The 17503-nt window shown below is 40.2% G+C and overlaps 1 protein-coding gene and 1 long non-coding RNA gene across 2 annotated transcripts; one reads left to right on the plus strand and one right to left on the minus strand.

Annotated features, from left to right (window-relative positions):
* Positions 1 to 633: 633 nt before the first annotated feature.
* LOC139627486 (uncharacterized) lies at positions 634 to 10909 on the minus strand. The gene is made up of 2 exons (XR_011692577.1): positions 10678 to 10909; positions 634 to 1572 (listed from the first exon to the last, which is right to left on the minus strand). It is a non-coding gene; the product is annotated as an uncharacterized lncRNA (long non-coding RNA).
* Positions 10910 to 11628: 719 nt separating this feature from the next.
* foxf1 (forkhead box F1) lies at positions 11629 to 15530 on the plus strand. The gene is made up of 2 exons (XM_071488266.1): positions 11629 to 12935; positions 14228 to 15530. The coding sequence occupies exons 1-2, from the start codon at positions 11957 to 11959 to the stop codon at positions 14389 to 14391; spliced, it is 1143 nt and encodes a 380-aa protein (XP_071344367.1). The 5' UTR covers positions 11629 to 11956; the 3' UTR covers positions 14392 to 15530.
* Positions 15531 to 17503: the final 1973 nt, after the last annotated feature.

Raw genomic sequence — 17503 nt, forward strand, 5'->3', positions numbered from 1 at the left:
AACACTGGTTGAACCACAGTAAACACCTTACAGTACATGGAACATGAAGTCCTGCAGAGCATAACGCAATACGTGTCCAGTGTGGGTCATGCAGCAATCATACTGTAAGAACTGTCATTCCCATAGATCAAGGCATTTTATGAAAGAAAGAGCAAATTCTCATAATAATATTGTATTTTTGAGGCCATAATGCGGACAGTAACTCATATCACTTCCTGTCCGTGTAAACTGATGCACAGACCGTCGCATGATGTGTAAGATGAAGATGCTGAAAATTTAACGTCGAGGCAGTTTAAATGATGTGTGTTCAGACCTAAGCGCCATGTTTACCTCTTTAATATGAGCAGTCAAAATCTAACTTGTAGCCCACTTCACTGTTCAGTGATTTCAGGGATCTCGGCAAACCTGAATGTGTTTGGTATTTTTATAGAATCTTTTTCATAAAAACATGAATCACTGGAGTCATTGGTGCTGCCTCTTGCTGGCTTGCTTTCATAAAATCCACCTGTCACTTAAATATAATATAAACCATCATAATTATACATAAACTATTATGATTATTATATAAACTTTTTTCTCCTAAACCTATTTCAACTTAGGATATACCATTGATAGACACAATGTCAGACAAAATATTAGAAATTGTTATTTTATTTTTGCAAGAGCTCACAACCAGAAATCTGAATCGTAATTTTAATTCAATATAGTACATTAATGAGAATAAAAGACTAGATTCCATCAGTAAAAAACCTGCCTTTACTTCTAGCTGTATTTTTTTTAGATTTAATGAAACAAAACAAGAGTTACATGCAGTATCATTGCTGTCGAGTGAAAACTTTGTAACTCTTGTTTTTGTGATTTTAATTTTTAATTGAAATTAAGCAGATGGATATTCTCCTTGTAGCTGAAAAACGTTCTTTCAAGACAAATTTCCACAGTGAAATGTACAGTCATCAAACTGAAAACTTGTTTAGAAAAAAACACGGAACATTTTGGAGATACAAGTTTTCATTCTATGACAGTGACAGTGTTTTACCTGCCTTAATTAGAAAGAAATCAGTACATCAAGAATTCAATTTACATGTGATTTTCTTCATGGATTATCCTGCATATCACATCTGCTTTATCAGCTGAAATAATACTAGATGCACACACATACTGTACATGCACATACATCCTCAGGACAACAGTAGACGGCCCTGCTGAATGCTGCTGTTTTCTGTTGGTCGAAAGTCTTCGCAGCATAGATGATGTGAAATAAATTCTGGTCCTGAGAGGTAAATCACTGCAGCGCTCGGGGACTGCAGCTATTCTCTGTCACCTCGCCACTTTTAGCAGACCGTAGCTGATTTCCTTCCTTGCGTGACTCCGGAGTGTAAACACACAGCCAGAGTGACTCATCACTATTTCTCACTTCCACGGTCTGATATAAACACATGAAGGGGTCAGGGGTCATTTTGAGGTGGTGAGTGGGTGGGTGGGGGGCCAGTATGTCTCCCCATAAGACATCTTCCATTCTCCAAAGAATTCACAGCTTCCTGTGGCCAAAGCCGCACGCCTGCCCACTCCAGCCTAGAGGAAGGAGAAAGAGAAACACAGTTAGAAATAGGGAGAGAGACGGACGGACAATTTGGATGATAGATTACCTTTGCTGCCACACTGCTCTTCAGCAAAATGGAAAGAATGCGGTCATGATGAGCCTGTATCTCTTTTCACCCCAGAAAGAACAAGAAAAAGAATGATGGTTGGAGACAAGATGAAGGGATAAACTTGGATTCAAGTGCGTGGCATAGATTGGCAAATTGATTTTTAAGTAATGAAACCTTTGTTATATGCGCCTGCCAAATTGTCTTTTGGGCCGACTCATAAGAATGTGATGTCTAAGTCCTGATCGGCATTCTGCCTTCTTGAGCCCTGCGTTATTGCAGGGTAGTCGGGGTGGAAGGGAGGGATAGCCACTTCCTTTCAGGCCCCAATCTGAAGACGGATCCAAATACAGTCCAACATCAATCACTTTGCACTCCACAGCTTTCCCAGTACCATTGTTATAGAGCAGACCAACGGAAAGAGGCCGGTAGCAGGTGGAAATAAAAAGCCCTTTGACAAGTATTGGGTAAGATTCCCTCCCAAGATCGTCACAACACTTACACAAGCCAAAGAGAGCGGGACACACACACACGCACGCAAATATTTAGTCAGCAACATTCTCATATGCACTGATACATGAACACATGCAGCTATGGGCAGACAGATGCACAAAACCAAAGACATAATACAGCCATGGACACAGGCCTACATATACACATGTGCACAGAAAAAAAACACAGAGACAGACAAACTAGACTCCTAATATTATTATTATTAACAAATAAAATTACAAGTATGGTGTACAATATTATATGCTGGATCTCTCTAAGAAGTTACATTACAATGTGGTTTATTGTATGTATCAAATATGCAACTCCCTTTGCAGAAACATGAAGATTTTCTTGGAGGTGAATGAATATGAATACGATTAGAGAATGTGCTCTGAACAGACACAGCACCTCTATTTTTGCAATATTTGTTTTAGGGTTTTTTTTTCTATCACCCAGTTGACACGGTTTGCCACAAACGTCACACCCCTTCCTCCCACAGTCATAACTCAGTCAAATCAAAACACACACAATACACCACACATCTCTCTCTTTATAGTTGTGTCCATTGAGGTTAAATGTCCATAAATCATGTGAAAAAAAAAATTAAAAAAAATAAAAAAAAAATAGGCACAAATCAAGGTGATCATCATCTGTACTTTGCAAACAGGAACTGCTAATAGCTGAAGCAGCATAACTTTCCATGTTGTGGATCTGCAAAAAATCAGACAAATAGTCCACAGGCTAAAAATACTGAGGTGTGTAAAGTTCGACATTCAGACATTCAACAAGAGTCAACCTCAATAACTTTTCATAGGTTTCAACCAGATTTGTTTTGAAGTGCAGGATAAAGTTTAACTGATGCTGCAGAGGTGTTGTTTTGAACTCATGATCCAATACATGGCACTTTGGTGTCTTGACGGTAAAGTGATGAGCTGAAGTTAGGAACTGTCTCAGAAATGTATGCAAAATGGCGAGGAGAGTTTTTTGTTGATAGCTCTCTTATTTTTTTCATAGAAACAGTCTTTATTTCTGATTATATTGCCAACCTCCAGTTTATATATAAAATTATGCAATACGGCCCAGTGCCATTCTGACATATTTTCTCATGGTAATATCCTCTGCTCAGTGTCCTTTATTCATTTCCACTGGACCATTAACATTTACTGATTATATTTAGACTCAGTTTACCCTTTCTAAAAAAAATTGTTTTGAAGGTTTGTTCATGTTTTATCATTTGATTATTATGGTACACGATTAGAATATTAATGATATTTTGTGTGTTTTGTTAGCAGCTTAAACATATGTGTGTGAGGAGTATAAATGGCAAAAATAAATTTAACACAGAAAAAGAAGCAACCTAGACAATTTCTAACAATTTTCAGGGCATGCCTGGCATAAACATATTGAAATGTTGTTAAATAAACATACTGACACAGATACAGTCAATAACTTTCATCTCTAATTTCTTCAACCTTCCACTAGGCCCTGTGACTCATCTTCATTCTCACTCTGTCCTCTGCTTTCTTTCCCTGGCAATGCCCACTGCACCCACCAAACCTCCCCCACAGCTCAACTCCCCCTCACTCCTCTCTTCACTTGGGATCATAGGCTAAAACCTGGCAGGATCCCTGTCACATGATGCCCATGCGTGTGATGCTTCGCTGGGACCCCCCTCCACTCAGGAAATGCTCTCGGCCTTTTTCCCACCCTAGTGTTCCGCTGTGGAGAACCGGGCATTACAACCGAATCCAGTTACCATCCCAAAGCATTCCTGACTGATTCCAACCACTGGCCTGGCTATGGGTTCCCACAGACAATGAGAATATGCCCTCATTTCAAACCGGCTGAAGCTCTGGGTATCAAGTTGTGAACTACCAAAGCTGTTTATGGCAGAACAGAGGAGTTTGAGCTCCACAATAGACAATTACCATACCCACTCATCCCCCTCCCCTTCATTCAATTTGTGGTTTGTCTGTAGGTGGGTTCAGTTCTGCGCAGATTAAAAATAGCCAGACCATTCCAGACAAAAACTGCAAGGGACATGGAACACACATTGCACAAAATGATATCTCCCATTGTGGTGTACTGTTTGGGAATTCTTAATTGCTTTTTCCGATGCAGCTTGCCACAGGAAAATCCCCCTTCAGAGTAAAGAAAAAAAGAGTTGGTGAGCTGTGCGTAAACACCATAGATATTATGTAAACATGCATGTAAACACATACGTATAAACCCATGTCGCCCCATGTGCACCCATCAAACTGCCATCAAGGCAGTATCAAAGGAGCTAACCTGCAGCAGAGCCGGTTGTGGCCTGCGTCTGCCCTCCCTCTCTCTTTTGTGTTCTCTACTGTGGTTTCTGCTTCAGCTCTTATTATTGATGTCTCTCCCTGCATCAGACAGACCATGATGGACTGGCCCTGGGAGGTGTGCAGGGCTGCAGGGTGGGGCACCAAACAGGCTCCCACACAGTGTGTGGGACTGAATCTCAAAAAGGCCACAGCAGAGCAGAGAGGAGCAGTGATGCCGAGCTCCAAGGAAGCGTCTTAAGGAAAATCTCTTTGTGTTTTTTGGCCTTATATGGGAGCGGATAGCAACGTGCAATGTGTTTTTATCCATACCCATCTGTTGTCATTTATGCGTGATATATGCAGAGGTGGTCACTGGGATAAGAAAAAAAAAACATGAGTGCTTTCATATGGGCAAAACACATCTTCACATCTACACATAATAAATGTAATCCATATTAAATTTCAAATTTACTTTACTGATGATTTATATATTCTACATTATGAGAGTATCATAAAAAAAAACTTTAGAGAAATAATGATCCCTAATTACTCTTAAAACATCAGTTACACAATCATTCAACAATCCAAGATAGTCCTGGTTTAAATATTCAACATCGAGTTTAAATGAAGCTTTTATAAAATTACATCAAGCATTAGAAAACATTCAAACTGGTAACTGGTTTTAAGGTTGTGGCTGATCAGAGTATACAAGTTCTTCACTTAACTGGATTTAAAGACCACACACAATCACTAAAACACTGGAACATAGGGAAACCTAATAACTTCAGGGATGTCAAACATTGTCATTCAATATTTAGCTAAAATGACTTGGTGTCAAAAAAATTCATTAACTCTGTTAACCAAAGAGTGGAAACCAAAGAGTTGAACTTTTTCATTCTATCCCCGACAAAGTCTGATATTTTTTTTAATTTTAAATTAGAATGTTGTCAATAAACCATAAACAAATATCCTGAAAATCAGCATCAATTTCATTGCAAAAATAATTTGAAATATTGTTATATAATTTTTGTTGTATTATCATATCATAAATTGAGCTTGACTTCAAAGACAAACCATCTGTCAACTAGAACCTGCACTAAACCCACAAACACTTTTTTTTGTGCATTAACCTTGAGGTCTAAGCTTCAAGTAATTCAAATCAGCTCATATTTTTTTTATTATTTTAATATTTTTCTCTATGCATTGTATGCCTGTTTGTCTGTCCTGTTTTACACAAAAATCAGCTTGCCACCTTGCTGAAACACCAATTTTCTGCAAACAGGTATTTAAAATTATGGAAGATTTTCTCTGCAAGTGCTAACCGCATTTGGACAGTTTGGAATTTGTAAAACCTCTGGACCTGCCAAATCCTCCCCACTGCTGTCCTTCATGTCAAATTATGTGGTACTGCCTATGATCACAAAGTAAACCAGAAAGAATTTTACATATGCCTTTTTTCTTTCTTCATTGTCTGAAAGGCACGTCTTCTTTTCAGTGTGAGGCTGTCAAAGGGAGATGACTGAGAAAAAGAACCTAATCTGCTTTAGCATGTGACAAACAAGTCAGTAGGCTACAGAAATAAGAAAATGGCAATCTGGCTATTTGAGTGGGCTATCTTTCATTTGACATTATAGGACACCAGAGACTGTTGCGGGAAGGCATGTGAGGTTTCGCTGAGGAGGCCGGGGTTCTCACAATCACGTCAATGACTCATGTGTTTTGGCATGATGGGCTCTCTCTCTGTAGCGCGTTGGCTGTTCTTAACAAAATAAAAAATACTTTGTGTCGAATGCTCCATGATCTTAGATACAAACGTCAAAAGGCTACCAGACGACTTCCAGCTTAAAGCCCTCGACTGATAATTTAATGATCACTGCTGTGGAACATCCTAACGAGGTCTGAGATCGGTTTAAATGACCAATTTCACACTGTGACCTAATATCTAACCACGATTTTCAGATATAGACACTAATAATTGCATTCGTTGTCCAATCATGAATTGAATTTGATTAAAGGTCTGCAATAATCAACACGGTCAATTATCAATATCGCTACTGATCACTGCATAGCTTTTACTGCAGATGTGCTGCGCAGACAGACAGGTGAGCCTTTTCACGTGTGTGAGATGTGACGCGTGATTTCTACTAACCAATGGGAAACAGCATCAGGGACTCCCAGCCAACTATTTAGTTCTTCAATTAACAATATTAGCGTTTTCTGCAACATACAAAGGTTATTAAAGAGAGAACATATAGCTAGTGATAGGGGAGGTAAATGTAAGTTAATAGGTTTGCAACCTCCAGTCCAAACATTCCTAGGAGAAAAAAAATTAAAACGCCCAATTTTTTTTTTTTTTTTTCTATTTCAATTCCATTATTGTAACAGGTTGTTATCAGCCGCCCTATGTGATAAAGTCCGCTGTGAAACTTGATTAAATCAAGCTGTTATATATATTATTATATATATATTACTATGTTCAATTATAAAGGCAGTGTATGGATATATCATCTACTTGAGTCGCGTTAGACATTTCAGAGAAATTCAATTAAACGAAAGAACATCTTACGGTTCCCATCAGACTGCGACACCTGCTACCTGCGAATATGAACCGATTTCACAGCACTTAAACTCTACTCAGTCAAACAGCTGGGTCCGTAGTGCTAATATGGCCTATTATAGCTGGTTGGGGCTAGTGTCTTGCTCAAGGACACTTCAGTAGAGAGGGATGTTTGCAGACCAATTCAAGTGACTTTGCATATTTCCATAGGCTGCCAGACATGGACAGCGCCGTGCTGTGAAAAGTAGCAAACTAATTGACATAGAGGGAATTCTTTACTTCGCGCCTTCACACAGAACACGGCACGGTGCAGATAGCTCGGCGAGAAAATTAAAAAGTCATATAGCGCACTGCTGCTGCTGCTGCTGCTGCGGCTGATTACTGGAGAGGGTGGTGCCTATCCAACACGCTTCAGATCCATGCAGCGGCCCGGTGCGTGCAATCAGCGGTCTGCTAGCAATCCCGTCCTTTCTCCTTCACATAAACACTACTTAAACGAAAATATACACGGCCACCTACAGCGCAGGGAAAGTGATCAGGGGGTGCCCACCTCGACATTACACTGTTTTCAATTAAAGCGACAATGCTGAGTGAACTGCAGGCGACACTTACAGGGACGAAGAGCCAGGAAACCAATTAGGATGCCTCCCAAAAGAATTTGTTGGACAAATAGTCGGTGACACTAAAACGTCTTGTTTACACTTAAAATGTCGACAAATTAAAATCATTTCAGAATTTAGTCTACTTGAGATTAATATTTTCAGAATAGCATTTTTAATTCAGGCTATCAATATTAGCTAATCAAAATAAAAAAAGAGTAAAATGATGAACATCACACTTGTTTATTGCAGAATATCTCAGAAGAGATAAACCAGCAGCACAGGTTTGTTTTCACTCCTTTTTTATCCTTTGTGCAAAACTGACAGCTTGCCACTTGTATGTGCAGAACACAGATAGCTGCTTCCATCGTTTACATGCTGGTCCTTCACACTTTAACTCCTATATAGCGTGGGAGGAAAAGTAGCCTAAATAAAATCTGTCAAACCTGTGTGTTATTATCAATAACGAATCTATTCTACTACCAAACTACGAATCATTTGCAGACTCTCTGACTTTATGTTCATCGTTTGTAATTCTTACCAACATGGCTATACTGTTTGAATTTTTTCCTTAATCCTTATGGCATGTTTTAAAAGAATATTTTAATATTCATCTGTTTGAAATAATATTAATAAAAACGTTTTGACGTTTAAACATTCATAATATAATAAATCTCCTTTTTTAAAGAGCTTGCTTTAAAAACTTGATTCAAGTTCAAGTCGGATGAACTTACGACCAGCTGATCGATCACTCCGTGGCACTGGCCTCCAAACAAAGTCCCTGCGGCCTCTCGATGACCCTCTGCGGCCCTCTTTCACCACCGAGGAGGGGAACTGTCTTATTTCTCACAGATGATCGTTTGTAAAGAAAATGCAATCTGAGTTTAACACTTAAAATTCTCAGAATCGCTTTGGACCGAGCCTCATCTCTCCAACAGTTTTATCTGTTGCTGTGAGGCCAAATCAAATTATAGGCCCACTGATCACCGCTGCAACTGCTGGATCTATAATCCGCCGGGTGCATTCGCCTAATTGGTACGAATGAGCAACAATTTTGAAGTTAACCATTTCGTGTCTTGCTCTGATGAAACAGGACAATGTAGCTCTATGGGGTCTGGGAGAACACAGCCTGTGATATCAATAAGATTTTAATGTACTAATATGAAAATCAATCCTTACAAGACAAGCTGAACGCACGGAAATACGATGTTCAGATTACAGGCCTACGAGAAAAAGGCCTAAATTATATGTTTTCTGGCCTGTTGACATAGGGCACCAGCATTGTATGAGACTTTAAGTAAAATGAAACCAATAATAAAACATTTACAGTGTACAGTCCTGTACACATAAATGATTTTGAGGGGTCCAAAACTGGTTTCGGTGCAGTAAATAACGGTAAAACGGTCCGGAAAGGCTGTCAGGACTGTTGCACTCTGCGGTGTACCTCCACCTAAGTGGCCGAGCATTCCTGAGGATGCAGCGCTGTCAAATATTTCATGATGGGACGTCATGGAAAAGTGCATGACTTCGTCTGCGATGGAGCAACAGGGAAGCTCTGACCTCGGGACTCAAGCCTCAGTAATGACGAACACGATCATTGCCACCGATGCTCTAATTGCACCCTTTTATGTACGAAGGAGCAAAATGTTTTTAAAATATGAAGGAGAAACATGTTTTTAAAAAATATGGAGAAATCAATTGGAAAACATGGATTTTTCTCTTTGATTTTTTGTTGATGCAAGTACATTATGATATTATGAGGATACCTGTTATTTTCGATTTCGATTGGTGAATTGTGCCTACTTCAATAGCTTCAATAGTATGTGAAACAATAAAAAAAATAACAGATTTTGCTGCTTTTTACTGAGGAAAGAAGAATGCAGCAGGGAGGAGCGCATCACCGCCCAACACTGATGGTTTGCATAAACATTGTAGACACTTTGGATGGACGTGCAAGTTAAAAAATATACAGGTCTATAAATAACAAAGAAAGAATAACATCGCATGGGGCGAATGAGCTTGTGAGAAGAAAAAAGCGCCTTAATGGAATGAAGTCATCAGCGGTAATTAAATGCAGTGGGCAGAGGGAGGACGGGAGCGCGCCTGCCCCTGGTGCGCGCTGGGTGGTCCCTTGCGCTGATAAATGTATGGCCCTCACTCCAGGCGAGTGGCCGAGCAGGCACCGGTTAAAACAATACTTACATTCATTTATCCATGGCTTCAAATCTCCCCTGCAACAGCAAAAGCTAACAGTGGCACGTCTGTCACCTTTGGGTTGACAAAGAAAATTTGACAGTGAATTGTTTTCTCGCTTCCTCTGTGGCAACGAAAGTCATCCATTTGTGTTTTGGAACTAGTCAGTTCCGGTAAACATCAATAAACCATGTAATATTTCTGTTATATGACATTTGATTTAAATATGCCTATTTAAAATTGAATACACAAATGCTCTCGCATTATTTTACTCAAAAAAAAAAAATAAAAATACTGTAGGAGCTTTACGCACAGGCAATGAAGTCGCCAAATATTCTCTGGTTACGCACAGCCCAAACTTTGCAAAGTTGCTCATCCACTATTTCCTCCGGTATTATATTCCACAGTGTCAAAACCAACAGTCATCATAAGCATCCACTAGAAACAGTAAGGCAGAGATCAAAAGCACAGCAAGCTCATCTAACTGAACCCGCGGAGAGGCAAAAGGTTGCAGTCAGCAGCTATCGAGATCTCCAGGGAACAATAAGCAACCTACTGTCAACAGTTTTGGGTTATGGACTGATCGCCTTTCAGTAGCTCCAGCACACAGCTGTACAAAAGCCAGTAAATCGAGCTAAAATGAAGTATTTCGATTTTGGAAACACAAACAGATAAACAAACTGGTGCGCATGCTCTTCTGACTGAATTACAACTTAGTTTCAGCAAAAACATTCTGCAGAGCTTGAGGCATAATTTAGGCTTCGCTGCTCTAATTAGCCTATAAAGGCATCATGTCACATTAAACAAACCAAGCATCTCAGACTTTCCAATGTGGCACTGAACTAAAGCGGCCACACTTCTGCTGCTGATATTGGAACTGAAAAGTGTTAAATCCACCTTACTTTAATTCCTGGATCATTCGATGGTAAAACTGCCTGCAGGAGTCGATCTCAAGTCCCAGCCCGAGTTTCTGTGCTCAGAGTTCGGCAGTCCGGTGTTCACTCCTCCTGCGTCCCTGCGTAAATATTATGACTGCATTACACAAACAATATTCACGTGTAAAAACGTCCAGTATCTACACAAGACGCTGCGAACAGGCGGGCATATCGCATCAGATTGAGTATTAGCGGATCTAACGGGGCTTTTGCTTGATTTTTTATTTAAAGAAGGCCAGGGAAAATGTTTACATTTTGCTGTATAAACATCCTGCCCATGTTCCTGTCTATCTTTTACAGAAATCAGGAGGGTGGTTTTGAATACGAGGCGCATGTTCTCTGGCAAATGCTCCACGCGCTAAAAAGGTTTTATAAAATATTTCAGGACTATAAATAACAATAGGTATATGACCTATATGCCGTGCTGGTGCATCAACCGTGTTGGCTTGAAATGGAGAGAATCTGTTTACACTGCAAACTTATGAATATGCACTGTTTATATCACAATAGTGTCAAAAAAAAGAAATAATAAATAATAACAATAAAATAAAATCTTATTAGAAAATTGGGCAATCAAAATCAGCATCTAAAGGCCCTCCCCAGTGAAGTTACTATCAATACTGTATGATCATGTGATACATTGTAATCCATTTGAATATCTTAATACATTATTTCAAATTACACAGATAGTTATTACAGACTATACGGGATATATATATATATATATATATATAGCCTATATATATAGATATATATATATATATTTCCTACATAAATGCAAGGAAGGGAAAAAAAACATTTCCCTGAAAAGTGAACGCACACAGATGTGCATGCTCACAGCCCACCACTGGAGTAGGAGGGAACTGGGCGGGTCCCAACATTAGGATGGCCAAGACATCCAGCTTCCAATGGCAACAGATAAGTAAAAAGTGAGGTCCTCGGACGCACGACAACACACCAACTGAAGTGGAAAGCGGCTCCTGTTCTGCTCTTTATCCCATTTCGGACGCTGCGTACAAGGCGGTCCGGCTTCAGACTACTGCAGGACTGAATCAAAGGGAAGAAGACAGAGTTAAGAAGACAGTCTCGCCTTTGGCTTGCGCGTTAAGTTTGCCTACGTTTAATTTTTTTTTTTTTTTCTTGGCTCTTTATGCCAGCGAATTAGTATCCAACTTTGTTGTGTTTATAGGTGGAAAGGTGGAAAGCAACCGTTTTTGTTTACTATCTCGAAGACTAAACTCAACTAATGACGGCAGAGGTCCAGCAGCCCCCAGCGCAGACTCCTGCCCAGAGCAGCCCAATGTCTGCTCCGGAGAAGCCGCACGGACAGACGGCGGTGATGGAAACCGCCTCCTCCACGACGAAAACCAAAAAGACAAATGCAGGGATCCGTCGACCAGAGAAACCCCCATATTCATACATAGCTTTAATAGTCATGGCTATCCAGAGCTCTCCAACTAAGCGCTTGACGCTTAGTGAAATATACCAGTTTCTACAGAGCCGCTTCCCGTTTTTCAGAGGCTCGTACCAGGGATGGAAGAACTCCGTGCGTCACAACTTGTCTCTGAACGAGTGCTTCATCAAGCTGCCCAAGGGCCTCGGCCGGCCGGGGAAAGGCCACTACTGGACTATCGACCCGGCTAGTGAGTTTATGTTCGAGGAAGGCTCCTTTAGAAGGAGACCCAGGGGTTTTAGGCGCAAGTGCCAGGCGCTGAAGCCCATGTACAGCATGATGAACGGGCTGGGATTCAACCACATCCCCGAGTCCTACAACTTCCAGGGGAGCGGCGGTGGCCTATCCTGTCCGCCTAACAGCTTGTCTCTGGACAGTGGGATTGGGATGATGAATGGACACTTGGCAGGTAACATGGAAGGGATGGGTCTGTCCGGGCACTCCATGTCACACTTGTCGACCAACAGTGGACATTCCTACATGGGAAGTTGTACAGGATCCACTGGGAGTGACTATCCTCACCACGACAATTCCGCCTCCCCCCTACTTACTAGCGGGGGAGTCATGGAGCCTCACCCCGTGTACTCGAGCTCAGCCTCGGCGTGGGCTCCTGCCCCCACGGCCTCACTGAATAACGGGGCTTCCTACATTAAGCAGCAGCCTCTGTCTCCTTGTAATCCAGGGGCGAACCCGCTGCAACCAAGCTTGCCGACACATTCCCTAGACCAACCTTACCTGCACCAGAACGGCCACAGTACCACAGATTTACAAGGTAGGCTCAATGTAACTATTTCACCTCTGATTTCACCAATCATCAAAATGTTGAGTAAAATAGCAACTGATTTTATAAAAGAGACTTGTGGGGGAAAGTGAAATTGCAGGGACAAATGTGAAGCATGGATATTTATTTCCCATTTATACCAAACCTTTTAATTAGCCTATTAGATAGCGTAGTTTAATATTCACTATTTACTACATATGGTCAACCCTAGTGGTATTCAGATTTGTAAGCAATTTGTCAAATTGGGCCTAATGGAAATAGTGAGCAGCCCCGGAGTTTTTGAATTGCGCTGTATTTTGCAATCGCTGACTCACAGGCTTATCTCAGCTGTACAAAACGGAAGACAAATTCAAATTAAGACCATTAAGGAAAATGATGCAACAAAACATAAAAACACGCACATTTTCTCTCAATAAAATTACCCAAGCTTAGTCACTGTCCTGCTCCCAATTAAATAGAACACAGTTCTCCTCCAAATAAAACTAGATATCAGGAGTCTCAAACTCGCTCGGTTTAAATTTCTGGAAATGGTAAAAAAAAAAAAAAAAAAAAAAAAAAAAATCTGGGAGAGTCTGCCGGGACAATTTAGAGCAGTGCCAATCTCCGGGCAAGAAAAACAAGCGCGGTTACATCCAGCCTGCCTTGCCCCGCGGCCCTCAGTCCTCCGGGACTGGCGTGCAAGAGGGCCACTGTCAATTAGCCCTGCAAGCCCGCCTCCCCCTCTGACTATCTTAATCGTGCTTGCTAAATAGACTTCGGGTCTACAAGAAATATAGCCTACACATGCATTCGAGTCAGTGAAAAAGGTTGAAGCTCCAGAGGTCTGTCTACAAATTAAATGCAGGCCCAAATTTTATGTTAAAATACAAATGGCACACTAAAAATATGCTAGACTGGTAGGTTATCAGGCACTCCATTTATTAAAGCACTAATAATACCACAATTCTATTGTTATTGTTATTATTATTATAGTAATGATAATAGCAATAATAATAATAATAATAATAATAATAATAATAACAATAATAACAATAATAATAATAATATGCTATGAAAGTGAAGGTAAAGGCTCTCAGAGGAAATGTCTAATATCTTGGTTAATTGACAAAAATCAGAGTTAAAGTTTAAAGTATTTAAATTACTCTATTATTTTGAGTAATTTTCTAAGAAGTATCTTAGAAACCGAGATGATATAGGGCTTATGTTTTTAATTCATAGACAAAGTGTCAGTAAACCTACTTGTGATATTGCCGATGATCATGTTTCTAAATACCTTTGTGCAGGTATTCCTCGGTACCATTCCCAGTCTCCCAGCATGTGTGACCGGAAGGAGTTTGTCTTCTCGTTCAACGCCATGACGTCCTCGGCGATGCACTCACCGAGCAGCAGCTCGTACTACCACCACCAACAGGTCTCCTACCAGGACATCAAGCCGTGCGTCATGTGATGCCTCCGCGGACAATCTGCAGACCAGAAGACGGTGTCACAGACTCGAGCCGCGCAGCAGAGTGAACTGAAACGAGAACAAACGAGTAAATAACCACTGAGAGACACGAAGGCCTATGCCCCGGCCCTGGAGAGTTGCTTACTGCTTCAAGTAGACCGGACTACTTTTCTGTACTGTTTCACACTGCGACAAAGACACGGAGACAGGCCCAATCACAAAGCAACCACATAATAATAATATATAATAATAAAAACTTTTCCATGCCATCGACATCGACCAGCGGGGAGAGACTGTGCGTATGAAACCCTGCTGCTGTTTGGTACTTAGTCCTGCAGAGCGGATGACTACCACTTCACACTTTTGTTCATGTTTATTCTTCTTTTTAAAGTAGGCCAATGTAACAAATGCACACTCATTTTCTTCATCTGAAGTTTTTACTTTTCTTTTCTTTGACAAATTAGACTGACGCTCTATTTGGACGTACATACCAGCGTTGAATTTGAAATGAACAATTATGGACATTACACATATACTGTAGGTCCATATATACTGTGTAAAAACGATGAAGGCACTTTTTGAATAGCCTATAAGCGCAACTTTTTATTTATTCTGTAGGCCTGCATATTTTAATTTCAGGCGAATTGGCCAAGGAGGTATATGCTTTATTGGCAATATTTGTCAGAACGCTTAATATTTGTTTTAAAATGAAAATTGAGGATATATTGTAAGCACTGTTATGTCGTTTGTGGTAGATATATGTAGACCATTACTTTCAGCACTGTATACTTATATATTGTTAGGAAAATTAGCGAGGGTCCATCAGTGAGGGCTAATCTTTTGGCTATATTACAACAAATCATTTGTTGGACTGCTGAAGCCTAAATCCACAAAAAGAAGACACAATTTCGATTTTATCACACACCTATAATCTCTGGCTTTTTTTTTTTTTTTTTTTTTTGCAAACAAATATGCCACCACAAATGTAGATGTCAAGACAGCGGCCATTGTTACACACTCAACCCAAAAGTAAGAGTATTTAAAGAAAGTGAGACAATTTCCTGAAAAGAAAAAGTAACACAATATTTATAATAACTCGGCAGGATTTTTCATAAATGTATAAGCTTGTACTTAATAAATCTTAGTTTATTGGGTAAACTGAGTTCTTGTGGGTCTGATCTAGGCTACATCTTTGGTGATACCGAAGCCAAAAATGTAAAGAGCATTACGCACAGGTCCACAGTAGGCTACTATTACAGTAGTAATACAGAACAATGTAACAGGAATGTCACGGCGGTGTCTGTATAATGCACTTCTGACCAAAGCCTGGCAGTTGAACCAATCAGCGCAGCAGGAGCAGGTCGCGCCTGTTGTTGTAAACTGATGTTATATGAACATCTGACCATGAAAGTCTGATTTTCCACAGAACAGTGATTAATTGATGTAGATTAAAAATAAATGGTTTGAAAAGTTATTTGTTACACGCCTTCTATGTGGAGACCACAAGCGGCAGTTGGGGAGTACAGAGATCTCGCCCCTGATTGGTTACAGGATGAAGACCTGCAGCTCTCCTGTTGTTCTGGTTATTGTGCCGTTGTGTTCCTCAAAAGCATTTTTCGCGTAATACCCTGATGGAAATGTAATAGATGGTGCTGATCTAAATGCATGCTTTACCTCCTGTAATGAATAGTTCAGGGGTGTCAAAGACGCATCAATCTCTGGAAATCTGCAGAAAGAATGAGCTTTGAGAAAATAAAAATCCCAAATTATCAATTTATGAAGAGGGGAAAAAAAAGTTCAATAGGTTTTATATAAAATATGAAGGGATGCTTGTGCAGGCAAAACATTTTACTTCTTAAATATTAATCTCAATATGTACAACAAAGGCACAGGTATAAAGTGCAATTAAATATGCATACAAATAAGTGAATCCCTGAATGTCTTGGAAATAGAACTTTTTTAAAAATATAACAAATAGCACATAAGCTAATTTTCCTAGCTGCTCTTTATCAGATTCCTAATTGTTCATCCTGGCTGTTGCAAAAATCATAGTTCTACCATGTTAACATGATAAACTTGCTGCATATAGTTTAAGGCTAATGCAGGCACAAGTAAAAAAGAGGTCTAGATATCTTTTAGAACTTGAATTGTTTTAGTTTCAGAAAAGTCTGTGGTGTTGGAAACAACAGTTGCTCCTCATGTTGAAAAACATGGCAGGCTGAAGTATATTGTTTAAAATCAACATAGTTCTCTCAGATTACTCTGATCTACCTCATCTAAGTTGGATAACTGAGCCGTAATTTAAGTTGTCATCTTGTTAATGCTGTTGAGGTTTGTGTGCAGACGTACGGTACCTCTTTATATTAAGGTGTATTACATTCTGTTTCGATACTTGTGTAGCTTTGTACCCTCACAACAACATTGACCACTGACTGAACCCCAGTAAAACCAGCATACCACCAAGTACAGGGGTTGCAGGCTCAACAGCAGTGGAACAGCACATTAACAAACTGATGACATTTGCTGAGGTTCAGCACTCTAGCGGGGCTGAGGGAGAGAGATGGGGCTCTACAGCTGTTCCCTGGCCAGGCTTGGATGACAGCTCCATAAAAAGCCTGAGGCCTGCCCTGTGCAGACAGACACGCTGCGTGCTTGTCTCAATACAATCAAGACCTCAGAGAAAACAGGACAGTTCTCTGGCACTACAGAATGACACGGGAGGGACCATTTATCAGGTAATGCCTATGCAGAGGGCTATGCAGAGGCTTAACCTGTTGTCCTGCCTGCAAACCAGCAGTACTAATGCAGACAGAACTGCTTTAAAAATAAGCGTCATGAAGAAAACCTCAATCTCTAACATTTGCTTAAAGTCAGTGCTTATACAGTTATGGTAATTCAAAGTCTATAAGTTGACTTTTAATGATTTGTGTCCAATTATCACACCTCCAAGTTTTGTCAAAATTCAGTGGTCTGGTGTACCATGCTGAAGTTAAGCATCCAACCTTAAATCACTGCCTCGTCAGTACAGCGATCTGTATCTTTTTTTACATTTTTTTTTATGAGAGTCTGAGGCAGTAACAGGCTTTGTTACAACTAGTCTTACATCTAAGGTCTT

This window comes from Trachinotus anak, unplaced genomic scaffold (genome assembly GCF_046630095.1).
Source record: "Trachinotus anak isolate AG129_WGS33_773 ecotype Australia unplaced genomic scaffold, CSIRO_AGI_Tana_v1 ptg000011l, whole genome shotgun sequence".
NCBI lineage: Eukaryota > Metazoa > Chordata > Actinopteri > Carangiformes > Carangidae > Trachinotus > Trachinotus anak.

Coding starts and splice junctions, on each gene's coding strand:
- foxf1 (XM_071488266.1), top strand. CDS start 11,957: ATGACGGCAGAGGTCCAGCAGCCCCCAGCGCAGACTCCTGCCCAGAGC. Junction 12,936..14,227: donor CAGTACCACAGATTTACAAG/GTAGGCTCAATG, acceptor ACCTTTGTGCAG/GTATTCCTCGGTACCATTCC.